This window comes from Stigmatopora nigra, chromosome 15, assembly GCF_051989575.1.
Source record: "Stigmatopora nigra isolate UIUO_SnigA chromosome 15, RoL_Snig_1.1, whole genome shotgun sequence".
NCBI lineage: Eukaryota > Metazoa > Chordata > Actinopteri > Syngnathiformes > Syngnathidae > Stigmatopora > Stigmatopora nigra.
In genome coordinates this window covers 6,017,006-6,036,292 of record NC_135522.1, presented here as the reverse complement: position 1 = coordinate 6,036,292, position 19,287 = coordinate 6,017,006, and the positions used below count along the sequence as shown (strand labels likewise).

At 37.7% G+C, this 19,287-nt stretch overlaps 1 protein-coding gene across 15 annotated transcripts in view; it reads left to right on the top strand.

Annotated features, from left to right (window-relative positions):
- Positions 1-19,287, top strand: part of LOC144208874 (voltage-dependent P/Q-type calcium channel subunit alpha-1A-like) — a 53,045-nt gene that overhangs the window by 16,669 nt on the left and 17,089 nt on the right. For 8 of the 15 annotated variants that reach the window (XM_077734918.1, XM_077734926.1, XM_077734921.1 and 5 more), the window contains 28 exons: positions 255-367; positions 458-570; positions 656-787; positions 932-1,004; positions 1,487-1,604; positions 1,731-1,798; positions 1,904-2,010; positions 3,303-3,353; positions 3,797-3,962; positions 4,332-4,936; positions 5,316-5,665; positions 5,745-5,883; positions 6,006-6,135; positions 6,314-6,373; positions 6,452-6,558; positions 9,902-10,001; positions 10,126-10,286; positions 10,779-10,919; positions 10,995-11,196; positions 11,264-11,428; positions 11,769-11,879; positions 13,573-13,656; positions 15,815-15,931; positions 16,048-16,113; positions 16,455-16,552; positions 16,631-16,781; positions 16,861-16,988; positions 18,973-19,069. In XM_077734918.1, coding sequence (XP_077591044.1) covers positions 255-367; positions 458-570; positions 656-787; positions 932-1,004; positions 1,487-1,604; positions 1,731-1,798; positions 1,904-2,010; positions 3,303-3,353; positions 3,797-3,962; positions 4,332-4,936; positions 5,316-5,665; positions 5,745-5,883; positions 6,006-6,135; positions 6,314-6,373; positions 6,452-6,558; positions 9,902-10,001; positions 10,126-10,286; positions 10,779-10,919; positions 10,995-11,196; positions 11,264-11,428; positions 11,769-11,879; positions 13,573-13,656; positions 15,815-15,931; positions 16,048-16,113; positions 16,455-16,552; positions 16,631-16,781; positions 16,861-16,988; positions 18,973-19,069 — 3,953 coding nt within the window. The remainder of the gene's footprint in view (positions 1-254; positions 368-457; positions 571-655; positions 788-931; positions 1,005-1,486; positions 1,605-1,730; positions 1,799-1,903; positions 2,011-3,302; positions 3,354-3,796; positions 3,963-4,331; positions 4,937-5,315; positions 5,666-5,744; positions 5,884-6,005; positions 6,136-6,313; positions 6,374-6,451; positions 6,559-9,901; positions 10,002-10,125; positions 10,287-10,778; positions 10,920-10,994; positions 11,197-11,263; positions 11,429-11,768; positions 11,880-13,572; positions 13,657-15,814; positions 15,932-16,047; positions 16,114-16,454; positions 16,553-16,630; positions 16,782-16,860; positions 16,989-18,972; positions 19,070-19,287) is intronic. The other 7 variants (XM_077734931.1, XM_077734932.1, XM_077734933.1 and 4 more) reach the window with 3 other exon arrangements.

The following is a 19,287-nucleotide window of genomic DNA, read 5'->3' as shown; positions in this document are numbered from 1 at the left end:
GTTAAGTTCCTCTATATTATTACAGAGATGCATATCTTTCAAGAGAATCAGGTGTAATTATCTTTCTATGTGCACTATGGACATACAGTTGTTTAAAACAATGTTTTGTGAAATAAGGGAGATTAAATACATCTCTCTTGATGCTTTGATATTTTAGGCTTTGAACAGTGACTGACATACCTGTCAATGTACAAGTTTTTCCCCATATTTTATGTTTATTTTTTGATAATCCATTTTTGCTTTTTTCATGACAGATTACGCTGAATTTATTTTCCTGGGGATTTTCTTGACGGAGATGTTCGTCAAGATGTACGGTCTGGGGAAGCAGGCATACCTCAACTCCTCTTTCAACTGCTTCGATTGCATCGTGAGTGCCACTGCGAATCCCAAACACCACCCACCAAGAACAGCTCTGTCGTAAATAATAGTTGTATTGTATGTGCTCCTGTTTAAAAAGGTGATCTGTGTCAGCATATTTGAAGTGCTTTGGTCCTTTATCCAGCCGGGCACGTCATTTGGTATCAGTGTTTTACGAGCTCTCAGGTTATTGAGAATCTTCAAAGTCACCAAGTGAGTGTCTCGTATAAAATGGATGAGTTGAATCCTTTTATGCTCAAGGCGAGTCGGAATTGAACACCTCTTTTCAATGTTTCAGGTATTGGGCATCTTTACGGAACCTTGTCGTGTCTTTGCTCAATTCCATGAAGTCCATCATCAGCTTGCTGTTCCTCCTCTTCCTCTTCATAGTTGTCTTTGCTCTCCTGGGAATGCAGCTCTTTGGCGGACAGTCAGTACCATTTCATTTTTCCTAAAAGAGACAAATACATTTTGGTGCACTTGTCAGATGATTTAATCTGACATTTATGTTATTATTCTCTATGAAATCGAAGTCAAATCAGTATGTTTTCCCCATTTGTGTTGTCATTGTTAGGTTTAATTTTGAAAATGGCACTCCGTCAACAAATTTTGATACCTTCCCGGCAGCAATAATGACAGTGTTTCAGGTAAGCTAAATTCTTGTGACTTTAGTGAAGGGCAGGATGCTTTGTAGGCTAACTATTAAAGATTAATTACAGTGCAAAAGGTGTTTCAGTTCCCATATTTTACTAAACTCATTTATATTTACTTTTTTATATGGATATACTTATCTAGAAAAAAATATGTTAACATATGCCTTTTTTATGAAGCCTGTTGTTCTCAATTTTATTATAGTTAGTTTAATTTATGCTTGTTTCTGATAAAATAAAATAAAAATGCCCTTGCTGAACTACGACTTAAACTCCTGTGTGACTTGTAGTCTGAAAATCTGATAATACTATTGCTAGTGACATTATTAGAGTTGTTAGTTATCAGTTGTCTCTTAATTAATAGTGCACAAAGTGAGAAGTGATTACTGCTTTTTGTTTGCATACATTACAAAAAAATCAGAAATGTATAAAGTTAGTGTGCAATGCCTTTCACTATATGTTTGTACATGCTTGTCCAGATTCTGACAGGTGAAGACTGGAACATGGTGATGTATGCTGGCATCAAATCTCAGGGTGGAGTCAACAAGGGCATGGCCTTCTCCGTCTTCTTCATCGTGCTCACACTTTTTGGCAACTGTACCCTTTTATTGTGGAAGTTTAAAAACATGGGTCATAGTTATTTCGTTTTATTCTGTTGTGAAAATACGTACAACTAAAGATCAATGTCCAGACAGTGTATTTTTTCCATAACTGTTTGCTTAGATACTCTACTGAATGTCTTCTTGGCTATCGCTGTGGACAATTTGGCCAATGCACAAGAGTTAACCAAGGTGGAACACAGCTTGACGTTACCCCATCGTGACTAAACCTATTTTTTTTTTAATTTCTCACTTCATTGATGGGCCTTTCGTCCTTCCTCCTTTTTTTCCCGGCAGGATGAGCAAGAGGAGGAGGAGGCTGCCAGTCAAAAGATCGCGTTGCAGAAAGCCAAGGAGGTGGCGGAAGTCAGCCCTCTTTCAGCTGCCAACCTCTCCATAGCAGCGTGAGTATAGATAACCATCATTGTTAGGCTTTCAGTTTCTAACATTTACAAACGGGCGTAATCGTTACCATTCCGGAACACTTCATTAAAATAACACAATTGAACCTAAGATATTTCTCTTTTTTATTTTTATTTACTAACAATCTAACTGACATTTTGCACAATCCTTCTAAATAAAAACTACCAAATTATTCCAAGATAGGTTGTGTATTAATACACTTAATAATAACAATCCAGCATGCCATTTTAATAGTAAGAATGAAAATAATTTCATGTGCTTCATGTTCTCCATACACACACAAAAAAACCAAAAAAACACAAATGGCCCAGATTTATCAACAGCAATTCCTGCATAAGAAAAAGCTGAATTTATGTTTTGAAAATTAATAATACCTATATGCTGTTTTATCCTCTATACATGGAAACATGACTTTTTTTGTGTCCGTCGCAAATCTAGACCATTATATCAGACCAGGCAGTAATAATTTAACAGAAATTCAAGGAGGCATATTTGGAAGAGATCGTTTTTTTTTTTTGCTGCTGAGGGCCTGAATCAGCTGATTCCATTTGCTGCTAATCAAAGTTGGCCCTGTCATTCTTTTTAAATTGCTTAGACACACCTAAAACTTTGCCGCAGCCCGTGCATAATAGAAGTAGTAATAAGAAAGCACTTGGCTAGTGAAGCAAAAGACCTTATTTAATCCACTGCTGATTACCACTGGTGACTTTAAACATGTTCATAACCCTCATATGCCGTGTTGAAATCACAAAGCAAAAAAACAAGAAGGAAGGCGATGATGTTTGCAATGCATTAATGGAGAATGAGTTTAAAGCTTTTTTGTTATAGTGCAATTTGTACATTTTATGAACAATAGCACTCATAGACGTCTAACAAGTGCAGGGGAATACATTATAAGCACACCCATCTCTCGGTAACCTTTTCTTCTTTATAATAACTGTTTCTGTCCTTTTTAGTGTCTCTAACACACAAATTTTGTATTTTGTACATACACACACCCTTGGTAGTGTCTTTATGTCACATCTTAGTATTTGTTGTCATTGTAGTATGTGTTGAGAAATATTATAAATGAGTTTGACCCGAGTGCGTGAGAATACATATTTAGAGGTATGCATGGTTTTTTTTTTCTGTTTATGCAGTGTTAGATCCAAAATGTAATGCTTTTATTTTTTTTTACATCCTGATTAGTCAGTGGATGGTGAATGAATGGAAATCATTCATTTTTATTTTAATTTTTGGTGCCATCTCACACAACAATTGTTTCCCTCCTCAGCAACAAAGTACACAGTGATTGTCACAACGCTTCTGATCCCTTTCTGGACGGGTATTTATTTTTTTTACTTGTTTATTGATTTCTAACTCTCTTCTGTTAAGTGGCCTTACAATCATTCCTAGTTTCCTCTCCATGTCCTTTTCCTCCAAATTTTTAAGAACCTAAATAAACCCATTTTGTTTATCTTTTATTTATATGACTGAAATTGGCAACTAAAATGATGGCCGGCAGCTACTATTTTAAGTAGCTGTTGCATCATAACCAGCAACAATGACTTTATTTAACTGTTAAAATCCAATATCAGTGCTAATTTTTTTACCCTCGCCCAATTTTGCCCTCTTCATGTTGTCCCCACATGGCTTTCATAACCTCTGCTGATGGCTTTTTTTGTCAGCATTCACCCCAGTGTCTTCTAACCTATTGTATTTATGTGCAACTGCTAAGCAGTGGTGAACAAGTCCTCACAATAACCTCTACCTTCCTTGCTTTCTCAGTAAGGATCAGCAGAAGAATCACAAGGGCCTCAATAAGTCTGTGTGGGAGCAACGCACCAAGGAGCTGAGGAAACAAACACTGGCATCCAGCCGAGAAGCACTCTACAACGAGCTGGACCCAGAAGACCGCTGGAAGGCAAGGACAGGGAGGGAGGAACAAAACAATGTAAAGGATCAGGCAAAAAAAAACTTAGACTTGTGTTACTAGTGTACACAAGTAATGGCTATGTAAATGTTATTTGTGTTTCTTGATTTACAGTGAAACCTCTCAAGTCAAGCTAGGACTATGAAAATTAATATAATCTCACTAACCATATGATTAAGTAGTCACTCTCAATATTGTATGATATTTGCATTGAAATAGTTTGTACTGAGAGTTTTGCAGTACATATCTTCCACTAATGTTTAATGGATTTTTAATAACTTTCAAATATTATTTCGACTTAAGAGGTTTCACTATTTGTTGGACAGATATTTTCAAATGTACATTTTTTTTATGATACAGTACTAACTATTTTCACCCTTTTATGTTCAGGTCAACTTCTCACGTAACGCCAGACCAGATATGAAAACTCACTTGGATCGACCTCTGGTGGTCGACCCACTTGAGAATCGTAACAACAACACCAACAAGAATACTGACAACACTCCGGATTTCGGCTTTGACCAGCAGCAAACTGTCGAGGACTTGCAACGGCAAACACGCCACCACGAACACAGTGCTCATGGAAGATCTGTCAAAGCTCCTTTAGAGAGAGGGGAGTCGACTGAGAGCTGGCGGAGTCGGAAAAGCACTCACCACCATCACGGGTCCCATGCACGATTGGATACAACTGAAATTCCTGGGCCGGGCTCGGAGGAGAGGCCTGCTAGACGTCATCACCACAATCGCAGTGGAAGTCGAGGGACGGGGCAGTCTGACCACAGGAAAGCTAAGTTGCATCCCCAGAATGAAGAAGACGAGGACGGTCAAGAAGGAGCTGGAAAAGCAGGAAGACGCAAGAGCAAAGGAGTCAATGGTGGAGGGGAGGGTGGAGCCAAGGAAGCAGTCAGTGCTGGAAGTGAGCGGAGACCCAGAAGAAATCGCCATAGCAACCGTACCGAAGGAGAGGGGAAGAAGATATGCCAGCGTCGACGGAAGTAAGTAAACAGTAATATAATACAGTCTAAAGTACTGTAGCATAGGCAATGTTATTGTAAAACCTTACCATATACCTGTCAACTTTGACGTCTTTCTCATACTTTGTGTTTTTTTTCAATTTGTGTACCAACTTTTGTGCAGGATTTCTTTTTTAAGTATTTTTTTCGTCACACCAATCAAGCTTTAAGCATGATATCATTATATAAATATGCCGCATTGCATTTGTATTTTTTATCGCTTAATAAGGGCAATTGCAATCATTAATAAGGGGAGCAATTGGCCGGTATATTACCATTAAAATGCAATAACTGCAATGCATGTATAAGAATTGACTAAATACTTGCAGTATTCTCACTGTGTATCCACTTATCGCTTCAGGGATGGTAGTGATCTGAACCTATCCACCACAAGGCCCATCCAAAAGCGGCTGTCCAGGCAGGAGAGGCAGGACAGTGAAGATATGGACAACCTCATGAATACCAAACTGATTTCAGCCTCGCCCCCTTCCGATGAGCATCACCCAAATCCACTTTCTAACCACAATGCTGCCCCTGGCTATGAATCTGCCTTCCAACTCACTAACAGAGGTACACGGGGGAGTTTAGTGAGATTAGACAGTTTTGGGAACATTGCACATGGTCGTGCCAACAGCATCATCAGACAGCCCCATCTTGACCACACTGTAGTGGACATGCCAATTTTTCCGTCCATCAATGCCATTCTACAAGGTAAAAACGGCACCATTTACATTGTTTTTGTTATTCTACTTGTCTCAACTAACAGTCTATGTCTTTCTTTTGGACTCAGTCAATAAAAATGCCAACACTGAACCTTTGCCGGCAAAGGAGGACAAGGACGATGATGATGATGATGCAAAGGGAGGTGATGGAGGTCCTCGGCCCATGCCTCCTTTTACATCTATGTTTGTCCTCACCACCACTAACCCGTGAGTTGGAGATAACCCAATTTAAGACCATTTATACCAAGCAGTACATATCACTTCGGAACAAACTAGAGATAAGATGATAAACAGTACAATGAAAAGTTAAACTTTGTCTACTACTCTAGGTTTCGTCGGGCCTGTCATTACATCTGCACTCTGCGCTACTTTGAGATGTGTATTCTATTGGTCATCGCCATGAGTAGTATTGCCCTAGCTGCAGAAGATCCAGTCTGGCCTGAATCTACACGCAACAATGTAAGAATGCTGTTAAATTGTCCCTCCCACCAAAAAATATGGGAATATTCTCATATCATGCATGTCGACTTTGCTTGATGCATCAGTTTTTTCAAGGACAAAAAGCATTTTCTCAGCCCAAATACTGTCAGGTGTCCTGTAAGTGTTTGTCATCTAATTTGTCATTCTATTTGTGCAGGTCTTGCGCTATTTTGACTACGTTTTCACTGGAGTGTTCACATTTGAGATGTTAATTAAGGTAAGAGGGTCTTCTTTTGACTTCTTTGCTTGTACAACATGGGCATTTTAACTTACATTTTTATCATTCCTCTTGAAGATGGTAGACCTGGGATTGGTCTTGCACCAAGGCTCTTATTTCCGAGACTTGTGGAACATCCTTGACTTTATTGTGGTTAGTGGTGCACTGGTGGCATTCGCCTTCACGTAAGTAACTATCCTACCTACTTGTGCTCATTGTGTTCCGCGTCTTTTATTTGTAACCTCTCTATCTCAGTATTAGCATCATAGTCCTTTTTCAGAGTCTCTGTGGGTTTCTTTCTCTCAAGCACTGATCTCTGTGCTTATCCATTATACTTAATATCCTCTCCATTTGACCTGCTTCTCTCTCCTTCCTCATCCTGCCATTTGTAAACATGTTGTAAGAGTTCCCCAACGACTCAGAAAGGCGATGGTTTGAAACCCTCTGCCATTATAGGCTTTACTTTCATGATAAAACGGGAAATTTTAAGTTAAAATCTCACATATGACCACAATTTGCCAATCATGTGTGCGTTATTATGGTATTGAAAATGTTTTTTTAATGAGCATCTGACAGAAAAAAATAGGGTGGGCTAAAGAAAAAAGGCATTTGTTTATGAAAATGATTTAAATGATAATCATTAATTTAGTTCTTATGTCAAAAGTTTTTGAGTGTCGTACGAATTCATTTCATTGGACTGACATAGTGTTAATTTTCTTTGTTTTTCCTATTTATTTTCATCATTTGGATTGAATAGATGTCAAGATGACACATAATGATACTGGATGGATATGAAATATTTATCATTCTTATTCCACTTCAAATCTACTCCTGGCTGTAACCCCCTTTATCACATTCATTTCACGCCTTGTGACAACATTAAGAAAAACTGACACATATCTGATGATATTCTCCCCCTCTATCAGTTTAGTCTATTAGATAAAAAAAAAAAATTCGGACAAGACAAACAAACATAACGGATGACTTTAATTAAAATTGAACTACATATTTCATATAATGTCTCTGAAATGGGCTAACATATCTGTCTCATTGGGACAGCAAAATACCTGCTTTTCCTTTTGAAAGTTCCACTTAATAAATTCTAGGACACCATGAAGATGAAAAATTGCTTGTCCCATAAATAAAACATAAATGTAGCATGTAATTCCCCTGAGTCTTTGTTATGCTGTCTCTTTTGTAAGATTATTTTACATCCCAAGTTTGTTCATTGTCTAATTTGTCACTTTGTTCCCACTACTAATGCACATCCTTTTTATTCTAGTTGACAAAATATTAATAAGGGATTTCTAAATAGGGAGATAAAACACTTATTCATTTAAAAAATCCCCTTATGGCTAAAAAAAGTCTATTATACGAACACTCACAACCCCATAATTTTTCAATTGTTTTAATTTAATTGAATCTAATTGAATGTATATCTTATCAACGTGATCTTTCCTTTTCAATGCATATACATAGATGACTGGCAATATATATTTGTGGTCCTAAATTGTTATTTTGAGCAATATATTAATACTCCAATGTTGTATATACTTCCAAGATCTTGTCCCAGTAGAATCTTTGTTTACAAGAAACTGATTAGTAAGATATTTAATGTTGTTTGAACGTGTTAGGCCTCACATCTTCTTTGCTCTCTCTCCTTCTCTCTTCCTCATCCGGTTTGCCTTTTTCAACTTCACTCCGGTTCTTCCTCCCACCCTTTCTTTCTGTCTTTCTCTTTTCCTCCTTCTCATCCTTTTGATATCTCACCCCTCTTTTCACTTCTTTGCTTGGACCACCATCAACAGCGGAGGAGGGTAAAGTTATAATTTTTCTCTCTCCAGTCTAGATTTCTTCCCTTCTACTTTCTAAGTGTTTGTCCAATGTACACCTTTTAACGCTTGTCACCTCTTCATCAATCCTTCAAGCAGATGATTGTCTGTCCTTCCGTTTCATTGTTCACCATGGAAGAGCTTTGAGTTTCACACGACATAACAAAACTTGTCTTGTCCTCAATTGAAAAACCTGCTCATGGAAGATTGAAAATAAATGACTGGGGTTTTGTAAACTTGAAAGTTTACAAAGAATGGCAATGTAACAACAACATACACAAAAATGATGGCGCGAGCGATGCATGCTTCTGACTTATACTGTGTAAATGCAAAAGCCTGCAATTATCGCACAACACGATACTTGCACAATTTTTATACAGCACGTGAAGACTCACATATCACCCGGCCTTACACCTGTAAGACACACCACAGCTGTTAAACTATAGGTTTAAACAGCCTTAGGCTTAATGACCAGTTGACCATGCTTCACTTTCTATAGGTATTTTTTGAATGAAGATTAATTCCCAACAAAAATGGAGCACGAAGACAAAATTCCATGCCAACTGAACAATGCATTGAAACTGGTGTTGATGTTTGGAAGCTTTATTAGAGTTTATAATGAAAAGAGAGAGTTTGTCTTTTTGTTTGTGCCACTTGACACACTCCTTGTAATGGTACCTAAATTGGATTTAGGTTAAATGCAATTATTCATCAAATGGCAATGACTAAACTCCCTCTGCAAACATCGTTGTGTAGAATAGAGTTTAGCATCACCAATAGAGTGACTGCATCATGGAAAGCAAGATTTCAATGCAGCATGTGTATACTGTATTCACCATTAGAGTGGCTGTATGACTTAATGCGAGTCATCTTTATACAGCATTGAAATACATTGCCTACTAATTTTTTTTATAGCTATAGCATGTACTGTAGAAGTACAATACCAGGGTTCTCAACTTGAAAATTGTTCAGTGTGACACGATATGTGTGCGTGTGGGTGCACTGGTTCCTATAGAATTTTTTTTCAGCAGCAGGGACAGAAATACATTAGAAGAAATACATTTGACATCATCTGAAATGTATTTGTTATGTATAAAGATAGTATAGATACGTTTTTAAATCTATATATTCATATAAAAACCTATGTATATACAAATTAAATTATTTGAACATATTGAATGGACATATTAACATGTATTTTACAATATTAAGTGGGGAAAGTGTTCAAGAAATTGCCAATAGACTTAAATTCATAGGCTAAATCTATGAGGCGGACCACATTGTACTGGCAGAAACACAGAAAATGTTTTTTTGTGTGTGTTTTTGTTTAGGTGTGAGAAACGCAGTGTGTTGTAGTGCGTGAGAAATGCCTGCGAAGACGCATTCAATGTGTGAGAGTTGAGAACCCTAAGATTTCTGCTCCAGTAAAAGCATGTACAGTAGATGACCCAACACTTGGAAATAAGCCCATGCACTTCGAAATTTGCTGAAGTGTTAACCAATAGCAACGCTGCATGTGTTGCTATGTATTGGATATAAAACGGTTACTCATCCTGAGTTAACTAGGACACAAATACAATCAAATTGTGTCTGCCTGCTGCTATTTTGGGATTTTAGAAGACTACGTCAAATGCACCCGCTGACTGTGCTAATGCTTTGTGTGTGTGTGTGTGTGTTATTCTGTTTGCTTTTTTAGGGGGAGCAGCAAAGGAAAAGATATCAGCACTATCAAGTCTCTGAGGGTACTCAGAGTGCTACGTCCACTTAAAACAATAAAGCGTCTCCCCAAACTCAAGGTATTGGTTTTTTTTATGAAAAGCTCTTATTGGTCTTTCAGCTCCATGTTTGTGCTCAATAAAATTGGAGTAAGATTCATCTTTTATTCTCTCTTGAACCCTGTTTTTTTTTTTTTTCGTCCAGGCTGTTTTTGACTGTGTGGTGAACTCTCTGAAGAATGTCCTCAATATTTTAATCGTCTACCTGCTCTTCATGTTCATCTTTGCCGTGGTGGCCGTGCAGCTTTTCAAGGGGCGTTTCTTTTACTGCAGTGATGAGTCCAAAGAGTTTGAGCGTGACTGCAGGTCAGGATATTCTTGTTACCACCATCACCCACCTTTGCTTAGCTATAAATTTAATTTGATTCAATTTATTTTATTAACATTATTTCCTCTGTTTATTTTTTTGTCATGTTAAATCAAGTAAAACCATTTGACTAAGTATTTCAAATTGTAAATAACAAATTAGGAATAAGCGTGTCAAGTGCTAATAATGTCTACTGCAGTGTTTTACAGATACTAGTATTGTTGCAGAATTTTTGCAGGCATTATATATATATAATATAAATAATAATATATGGACTTTATGTGACGTCAATGGCAGAGAATAAGTTAAACAGTGTCAGAATGAGCCATAATAACAATACATTTACATTTAAGTGAGTATGCAGTAATGTACTATTAAAAGAAAATATTTGATATTATCTAAAAACATGTTATCGGTATAGTGTCGGGATTGGCAGATATTCGGTATTGAGAGCCCTCCTAGTTTGTCAATGCTGACTTTTGTCCATGTAGAGGCGAGTTTTTGGTGTATGGACGTGATAATGAAGTGAAGGCACAGAAGAGAGAATGGAAAAAGTACGATTTCCACTACGACAATGTGGCTTGGGCCCTGCTCACCCTTTTTACCGTGTCAACTGGAGAGGGGTGGCCGGAGTGAGTACACAACCACGTTCACTTTCCCAAGTCACCCCTACACTGTCATATTTAACCCTATTTTGTCTTTTTCAGAGTGCTTAAACATTCAGTGGATGCAACCTACGAAAATCAGGGCCCCAGTCCGGGCTATCGGATGGAGATGTCAATCTTTTACGTGGTCTACTTTGTGGTCTTCCCCTTTTTCTTTGTCAACATCTTTGTGGCTCTCATTATTATCACCTTCCAGGAGCAAGGAGACAAAATGATGGAGGATTATAGTTTAGAAAAGAATGAGGTGAGGAGGCATTGAGGTGGGGGAAGTCGTCCTGCAAAACTTCACCTTTTGTGTTTTATGCTTGCAGAGAGCCTGTATCGATTTTGCCATCAACGCCAAGCCTCTGACTCGCCACATGCCCAAGAACAAACTCAGCTTTCAGTACCGCATGTGGGAATTTGTGGTGTCGCCGCCATTTGAGTACACTATCATGGCAATGATCGCACTTAACACAATTGTGCTAATGATGAAGGTAATGATGCATTAGTGCTGCCTTTATTTAACTCATTGGCTGCCATTGAAGGGCCTAGACATACAATTCCTTTTGACTAGGGAGAAAATGAATGGAAAAATATTGAATCGCTCATCTAGGGCCATCATTGGCTATGATTAACAGCTAGTCCTCCCAGTTTTAATTGGAATTTAATGTCTATTGTTCTCTATGGTAGGCAATTATTTCATATTTTAACTCCAGATACTCAACTTTGAACTATTTTTTTGCCAAATTTACTGTATTTTTGTGTATGATGAAATAATATGTAGGTGCTGTATTTTGGCAGCTATAAATGAATGTTTTTATCTTTTGTTTTTAGTATGATGAAGCCCCAGATGCCTATGAAGCTGTTTTAGCCAACCTCAACATAGTGTTTACTTCTCTCTTCTCCATGGAGTGTGTACTCAAGATTATTGCCTTTGGTGTACTGGTGAGTAAATCTGTGTGTGTCTGTCAAAGGTTTGTGTTTAAATGTTGGTAATTTTGCTCTGGTTAATCGTTTTGTTGACTTTGGGTTTTTTTCCCCCCAAAACACTGTTTTAAAAAATAGTTTAAGGTTTTGACAGTGAATTTGTTTCAAAAAACCTAATGATTTTTGATGAAATACGTAGATTTGATACAACATACTAGTATTTTACCATAATACTCAACAGTATTTAAAATTCATGGTTTTCTCGTTCATTAAACGCTACAAAGTCGAGGTGTTTCCGATACTATCACTTTCATTCCCACTTATCCTCACAAGGGTTGCAGGGTTGCTGGAGAATATCCAAGTTTGCTATTGGCTGTAGCCAAACTATACTCTGAATTAAAGACAAACAACCAATCATGCACCCCCTCATCCAAATTGTAGGTATGAGTTTGCATGTGAATGGTTGTTTGTCTCCTTCTGCCCTGTGATTGGCTGACAACTGATAAAGTATGCACTCTGCCCTGCCCGCAGTTAGCTGGCTTTTGCTACAGCAGCAATCCTGCCACCCTCAAGAGGATAAGTGGCTCGGAAGATTGAACGAATGAATGAATATTAATTACTAAATGGGTCTCACTCGTATACGATTTTTAGACCGTCGAGGTCTAAGAATCTAAGTGCTTACACTGCCCTTTCGTTCACCCAGTCACTCTGATAAATTAAAATCTGTGTAAAGTATATAGACTTTGACAACCTGAACACAAATATAAGGACAAAATGCTTTTTGGGCACTTTACATCGTAATACTTCAGCGAGCGTCCTTTCTATTGCTTTTCTTCATGGGACGATGACCCAGGAAGACTATTCTAAAAATACCCTGGTAGGGTGTAATGGGGGAGACTAATAGTTTAAGGGATGAATTTTAAAGAGACATCGTCATGATAATTAGGGGAATTAGGGTGAATGACAGATATGTGGTGTAAAGAAGAGCATGGATTACTAAAGCGGGAGGAGATTAAATGAGTGCGAATTTAAATCGCTGAGAATGGAGTCCAAAACACACACAGACACATTACGCAGCCCTCATGACAAATAACATCGAGGGTGAGTGTGTCTCAAGGTGGTTTATTTTTGATAGCCTCCTCCCTGCTTATGCTTACTTCCACTGGTCTAATGCACAATTTGGCTGCAGGCATCGTTCAGGAGAGTGAGGGAAGTAAGATGCCACTCAACTCGGTCATTTTAGTATGAAAAAATAAATATAACTCCTGCATTGTGTACACGTGTGGGAATTTAAGAAGGATTAATGTCCGCAGTAGTGTGGATGGATGATGTTCATCAATTATATGTTGTCAAGAGAGAAACTTTCCCATAAGTTTCAGAAGGCTAATTTTTCTTAATATTGTGTGTATGTATGCCTAATGATATAGAGTGTTTGGTAATTTGATGAAGAACAATTTCCTGCAGTTTATCCGGTGGAATAGAGCCAACGTGTTCTTGCTGATGGGCCATTTGTCTCAGGGCTTTTTCCCTTTCTTTTTTCTCACTTTTATTGGATTATTTTGAATTATATTTGCGTCCTCATCTTTCTTGACACTTTTTCATTACCTTAATGTGGTAATTTGATTACACTTAACCGATACAGTGCCACCTCTCTGACTTCCATTTTCTCTTTTGTTGTTGTTTATTTCTGTCCTGCCTTCTCTGCTGCCAGAATTATTTTAAAGATGCCTGGAACATTTTTGACTGCGTGACTGTTCTGGGCAGCATCACTGACATTCTGGTGACTGAATTTGGGGTAAGTTGTCAATATTAGTATGTTTTGAGAAGTAATTTGAATATAAAATGAGCTTCTGCATGTGTGGGTTCTTACATCTGTCAAATAAACTGAAGACAGAGTAGAAGAGACAAGCAGTTGTGGAAGAGCCTTTGGGTTAGGGGGGCGCTCTTTAGCCCTGTGCTGCTCAGCGATGCACAAATATGTCTTGAAAGTCTTATATAATTGTCCCACTTTGTGGGACCTGGGGAGACCACATGCCTGGAAGTGTGGCGTCGACTCACTGACAGCAAAACTAGAAGAATGCTGATGCTGCAGGGCACAACCCGCTTCTTCCAGCAACCTAATGTAGTCAATCAAATGGTAAAGTAGACGACTACTTTGGGGAATATTGCAGCATACGTGTCTGGCATTACCTCATTTGGAACACGGAAGAAATACAGGTCCATGTAGTCAAAAATGAACCCATCTTCCCAAAAAAAGTGTTCATTGTATTGAAGGTACTACAGTTACAGTTTCAGTAATGGTCCAAAATAACAATATTATACTTGTGCTCAATATCATCTGAATAGTTCTTTGTCAAGGTTATTGACTTGAAGTGAATGGAGTATTTTCCCACATTACATTTTGCATTTAAAGCTGGGAGTCACATTTACTCCATTATATTTACTTTAAACTTCTTTTTGGACTACTGTTACCTTTTTAATGTTAATTGTTGACTTCTCTATCCACCTCTGAATCAAGCTTTATAATTTAGTCCTCAAGAAATTAAAACAAAGAGGCATTCCTAACATTATAAGGTTAAATGAACAAAGTTGTGACATTCTCAATTTCATAATTTACTGCCATTTCCTTGTAATCATGCCCAACAGTATACTACATTTGTTTTTCTCTTATTTTCTCCTTTATTCTTATTGTACTGACTATTGATTTTTATTTTTTTACATGCTTTCATTAATTCTTCCACAAAATTAATGGCGATCTGCTGTATAATCTATTTTATCCCGCCCGCCCCTTTCTAATCCAACACATCCCTACTTTCCCAAAAACTACTTGCTGCGATACCGCCCAATCAAAATGAACTATGAATCCTCTGTCTGCAACATCTACATGTAGATGGTTTGTAATTTTTTTCGTTGAATTTATTTTTTTTCTGTGTATCCTTCAATCCCACGTATGCTTGCATGTTATTATTCCATCGTTATATGGAATCTTGAACATTTTTGTTGTTGTAATTCCTCTGCCACCCATTGGCTTTGTATTCACATTCATACTAAAAATCCTTTACTAAGACTTGGTTTTGTAAAGGATTGAATTGTATCAGCCTAAATAGATGGCCTCATCTATCACATGGGGTGATATATAATAATTCGATGTACATATGCGCATAGATGGTGACTTTTCCAGTCCCTTTGAAACACCAAATCCCAAAATGGAAGCTGTGGCAGAGCGAACTAATGTTGCAAACAGCATTTTGCATGTCTGCAAAGCTTACTGTCACCATACAATCCACATATAAGCTGCATGTTTGTGTCCATTTTAATTTGTTGACCTGCTATTCTTTACCATTTTAAATGATGGAAGAATGTGGTCTAGTGTACTTATTTTTTTGGATTGCTCTTGTAAAAAAAAATGGAAGCAAATAATTGCTTTTTATGAGCTTTAACCACCCTCTGGCTCATTTTGGAGTCTATTCTTTTGATGCCTGAATGCCTTTGTCTCGTATTAGTCACATCAGCATGCTGTTGACTTGCTTCATTGAATTTAAAGACTGTTGCCTTGAGAGAATTGGTGCATTTGGTTGTCTTTCCAAGCAAACGTTCTACGTCTCTGCACTTTCAACTATCTGTACTCACCCCTCGGACTAGACTGACCATGAAACCTGATTTGGATGGAACAATGTAAAATTGCCTCTCCTCCTTGTGTCTTGTATCATTTGGTCTATGAAACGCTTGTTGGAGCCTTGCTACGTTTGGTTTGTTTTGATTTTGATATGACTTTGAATTCTCCTTTTACCTTTTTTTTTTGGTTTGGTTACCTCCTTAACCTTCGTTTGCCCTTCCCAACTTTTTACCAATGTCAGTCGAGTGTCCTCCCTCTCCCCTTTTTTTATATACATATATTTTTGTGGCAAAACTAATTTCATATATATGCTCCCTCCCTGAATATGGTGCTGTAGGACAATGTCATCAACCTGAGTTTCCTGAGGCTGTTCAGGGCAGCTCGCCTCATCAAGCTACTGAGGCAAGGAGAAACCATTCGCATCCTACTCTGGACATTTGTTCAGTCCTTCAAGGTTTGTGCCTCAATTGCACACCAAATATACAGAAAGAGTACATTCGTATTTTAACAGTGTAGCTTCAATTTTGTTCATTGTGTACATTCAAATGCTTGTTTTCTTTCTGTTTTCAGGCTCTTCCTTATGTATGCCTCCTTATTGCCATGCTATTCTTCATCTATGCCATCATTGGGATGCAGGTGTGTGGAAGCCTATCATATATAACTTAAGTGATATACAGTGCAATAAGTGTTTTCAATATCAGTTTCTCTGTGAATGATTGAACTATTGGTCATTTTTGACTGGTTTGTCCAAAAGTATTAAGTGAAATTGTTGGTGGAAATAGAATTTTACAGCCGGAACTAAACACACTTGGTGTGATTAGTAATTGAGTCTAGTGTTACTGTTGATGGAGTCTTTTTTGCTTCAAATATGGCACGAAAAGAAGGGAACAAAAGAAACCGATTGCAAACAATGATACATACAAAAGATATTGGAGGCGTATGAGTCAGTCTTGTTCTTAGTTTTATCATGTTTGCAGCTTTTTGGAAATATTGCTATTGAAGAAGATGGTGAGGGTGCCATTGACCAACACAATAACTTCAGGACCTTTGTTCAAGCTCTCATGCTACTCTTCAGGTAGGATTTTTTTTTTTTAATGGACTTCACAGATATGTTTTTGAATGTGTTAGAGAGAGTTCTCTGTGTGCATTTTAGGAGTGCAACTGGGGAGGCATGGCATGAGATCATGCTGGCATGTCTGGGGGGTCAAGAATGTGATGAGTTGACAGGAAATACGGAGCCAGAATGTGGCAGTCAAGTAGCTTACCTTTACTTTGTCTCCTTCATCTTCTTCTGTTCATTCTTGGTGAGTTAAATGTGATAAGAAAATGTGATAGGCCGTCTTTTGAGCATCCTTTGCTGAGGTTTGATGTGCTCATGTACAGATGCTCAATCTTTTTGTGGCTGTCATCATGGACAACTTTGAGTATTTGACCAGAGATTCTTCTATACTTGGACCCCACCACTTGGATGAGTATGTCAGGATATGGGCTGAATATGATCCCGCCGCCTGGTAAGTGCAAACCAACAAACATCACAAAGCATATGCATGCGACTAAAGATGCACATGTGAAAAGCATATTGCAGCTAGCTACCTTCTAGTTGCATTCATAAACATAATTCATAGAGGGTTTGTGAGAACACAAATGTATTGTATGTAAATTGATTTTGATGTTCGGAAATATGTTATTGAGCGCCAATCACTCATGATTGTGGTATATATTGCAAAAAAAATGATTTTCTAGGTCTAATCCTCAAATTTGATGCAGCTTTTTTTCGGTTATTGGAGAGTTTCTATTAATTAAATTGGATCCAATCCTATTAAAGTGGGAGCTGGTGTCAACGGTCAGTTTCGGATATTCCGAATTTATGCTACTCTGCAGAATTGGGGTCCATCAAATTAAATGACCATCCTTAAATTTTGGGATTTTTAATTTTTTTTAAATATGTCCTTTACTTAGTTGCTGATTTTGCAGATATAAAATGGGTTTAATGCTTTTGGTCCGTGCAAGTAAGTAAGTAAGCTATCAATATTAAATGATAGCGATTCTAAAATACTTGAGGTACCTTCATTCAAAGGTCAACTGTCAACTGATTTTGTTTAATCTGCAATTGCTATGCAAATGCTGCCACGGTTTTGTAGTTTTCCACCAAAGGGGTTGTGATGAGAATAACTCTAAAGGACATCTGGTTATCTCACTCTGGCAACCACTCCTTCCTACTTATGCTCTCCCTCTCTTTATATGCAAGTTGTCCTTAAAAAGTCAATCCAATCCCAAATCTTCCCCTCTGATTTCTGAATACAGCCACAAAGTCCACACTTGCTTACAAAGACTCTTTTGTCCTAGTCTACAGTATGTGTGTCAATTGTGGACATGCTAAATTTCATGGCATCTGTATTCCAATATGTGTGTGCTTGTTACTTATGTTGTCCTGTAGACTGTCCATGAAAACCTACAAGAGGGCAATATTTTTTACCATATAAATCTTGCAGGGTGGTTAGCGGTCAGTTTATTTTTGGTGGTTGACATTAGTTGGTCATTCTTTTCTCTGTACAAGTACTTTAAGTATAGACAAGCTGCAAGTAGAACTAAATGTAATCTACTATTTCTATAAATTTCAACTTCATTTCCACCTCAGCTAATACATTCATTAGTTATTTGTTGTAAATCTTATACACATGCATACAAAAAGCAAACTAAAAAAAAACACTCACACGCATACATATGCATCCACACTAGGGCAATAGTGTCAATTTTTGAAAAAATCTTATTCTAATAACACTTTGCAGAGATAAATTGACAATGTAGTTGCTTGAATGTCTCCACATTAAGATGAGAGAAATTAAGAGAGATAAAAATTAAGACAGTCATGAATATTGCACTGTCATCACATTGAAAGAGAAGGCGTTGTCAGATTCTGGGATCTGTAAATAATCATCATATTCTCGTCTTTAGATCATCATAGTTAGACAACAAAATCTTTTATTTGTGGAATCAATGTAATTGCCTGACTATTAGCCGCTTTTCTAACCCGACTACCAAACACACACATTAAGCAGAGGCAACACACAATTAAATGGTTCCAGGTTAACCCCATTATTTAAGAGGGAAGCGTTAGGCACACCACAGGCAACTATCAAGTGGTTTGTTCTTTGCCACATGCAGAAATGCAGTCTTTAGCAATACCCCCAATTACATCTAGTTGGAGTTTTAAACCAAATGATTTTATTTTGGCAGTGTTAAGGACCACATTTAACAGCGTGCAGCATGCAGTACTGTGTCGTGTTTAAAAGTGTTCTGTGTCAAGATATTTTTTACACGCGTGATCTCAACTTAGCACAGTATTTTTTTGACAGTCAACATATTGCAAAGTATGTTCAAATACTGTGTGAATTTGTGCTCTTTCCTCCCAATGTTTTCTCTTTTTATATGAATGTTTGTTTGTGTGTTTCTCCTGTGTTAGTGTCTCCTAACTCCCCTGTATTTTTCTTGCAGCGGGCGCATTCATTATAAGGACATGTACAGTTTATTACGAGTTATCGACCCGCCTCTTGGCTTAGGCAAGAAATGCCCCCATAGGGTGGCCTGCAAGGTTTGACTTCCATTCAAACAAAACCTTTTAAGCACACTTGCTAGCCAAAGCATCCAAGGAATGAAATGAATGTTGCTTTGTTTCTTTTTAATTTTGGGCGGACTTACTTTTCCATTTAAGTTCTTTCAATCTATCAACTATATATATCGCCATTATCAACTTGCATTCTGAAATGCCGAGAGAATGTGCGGGACAATGCAGACACTTGGAGATGCTCC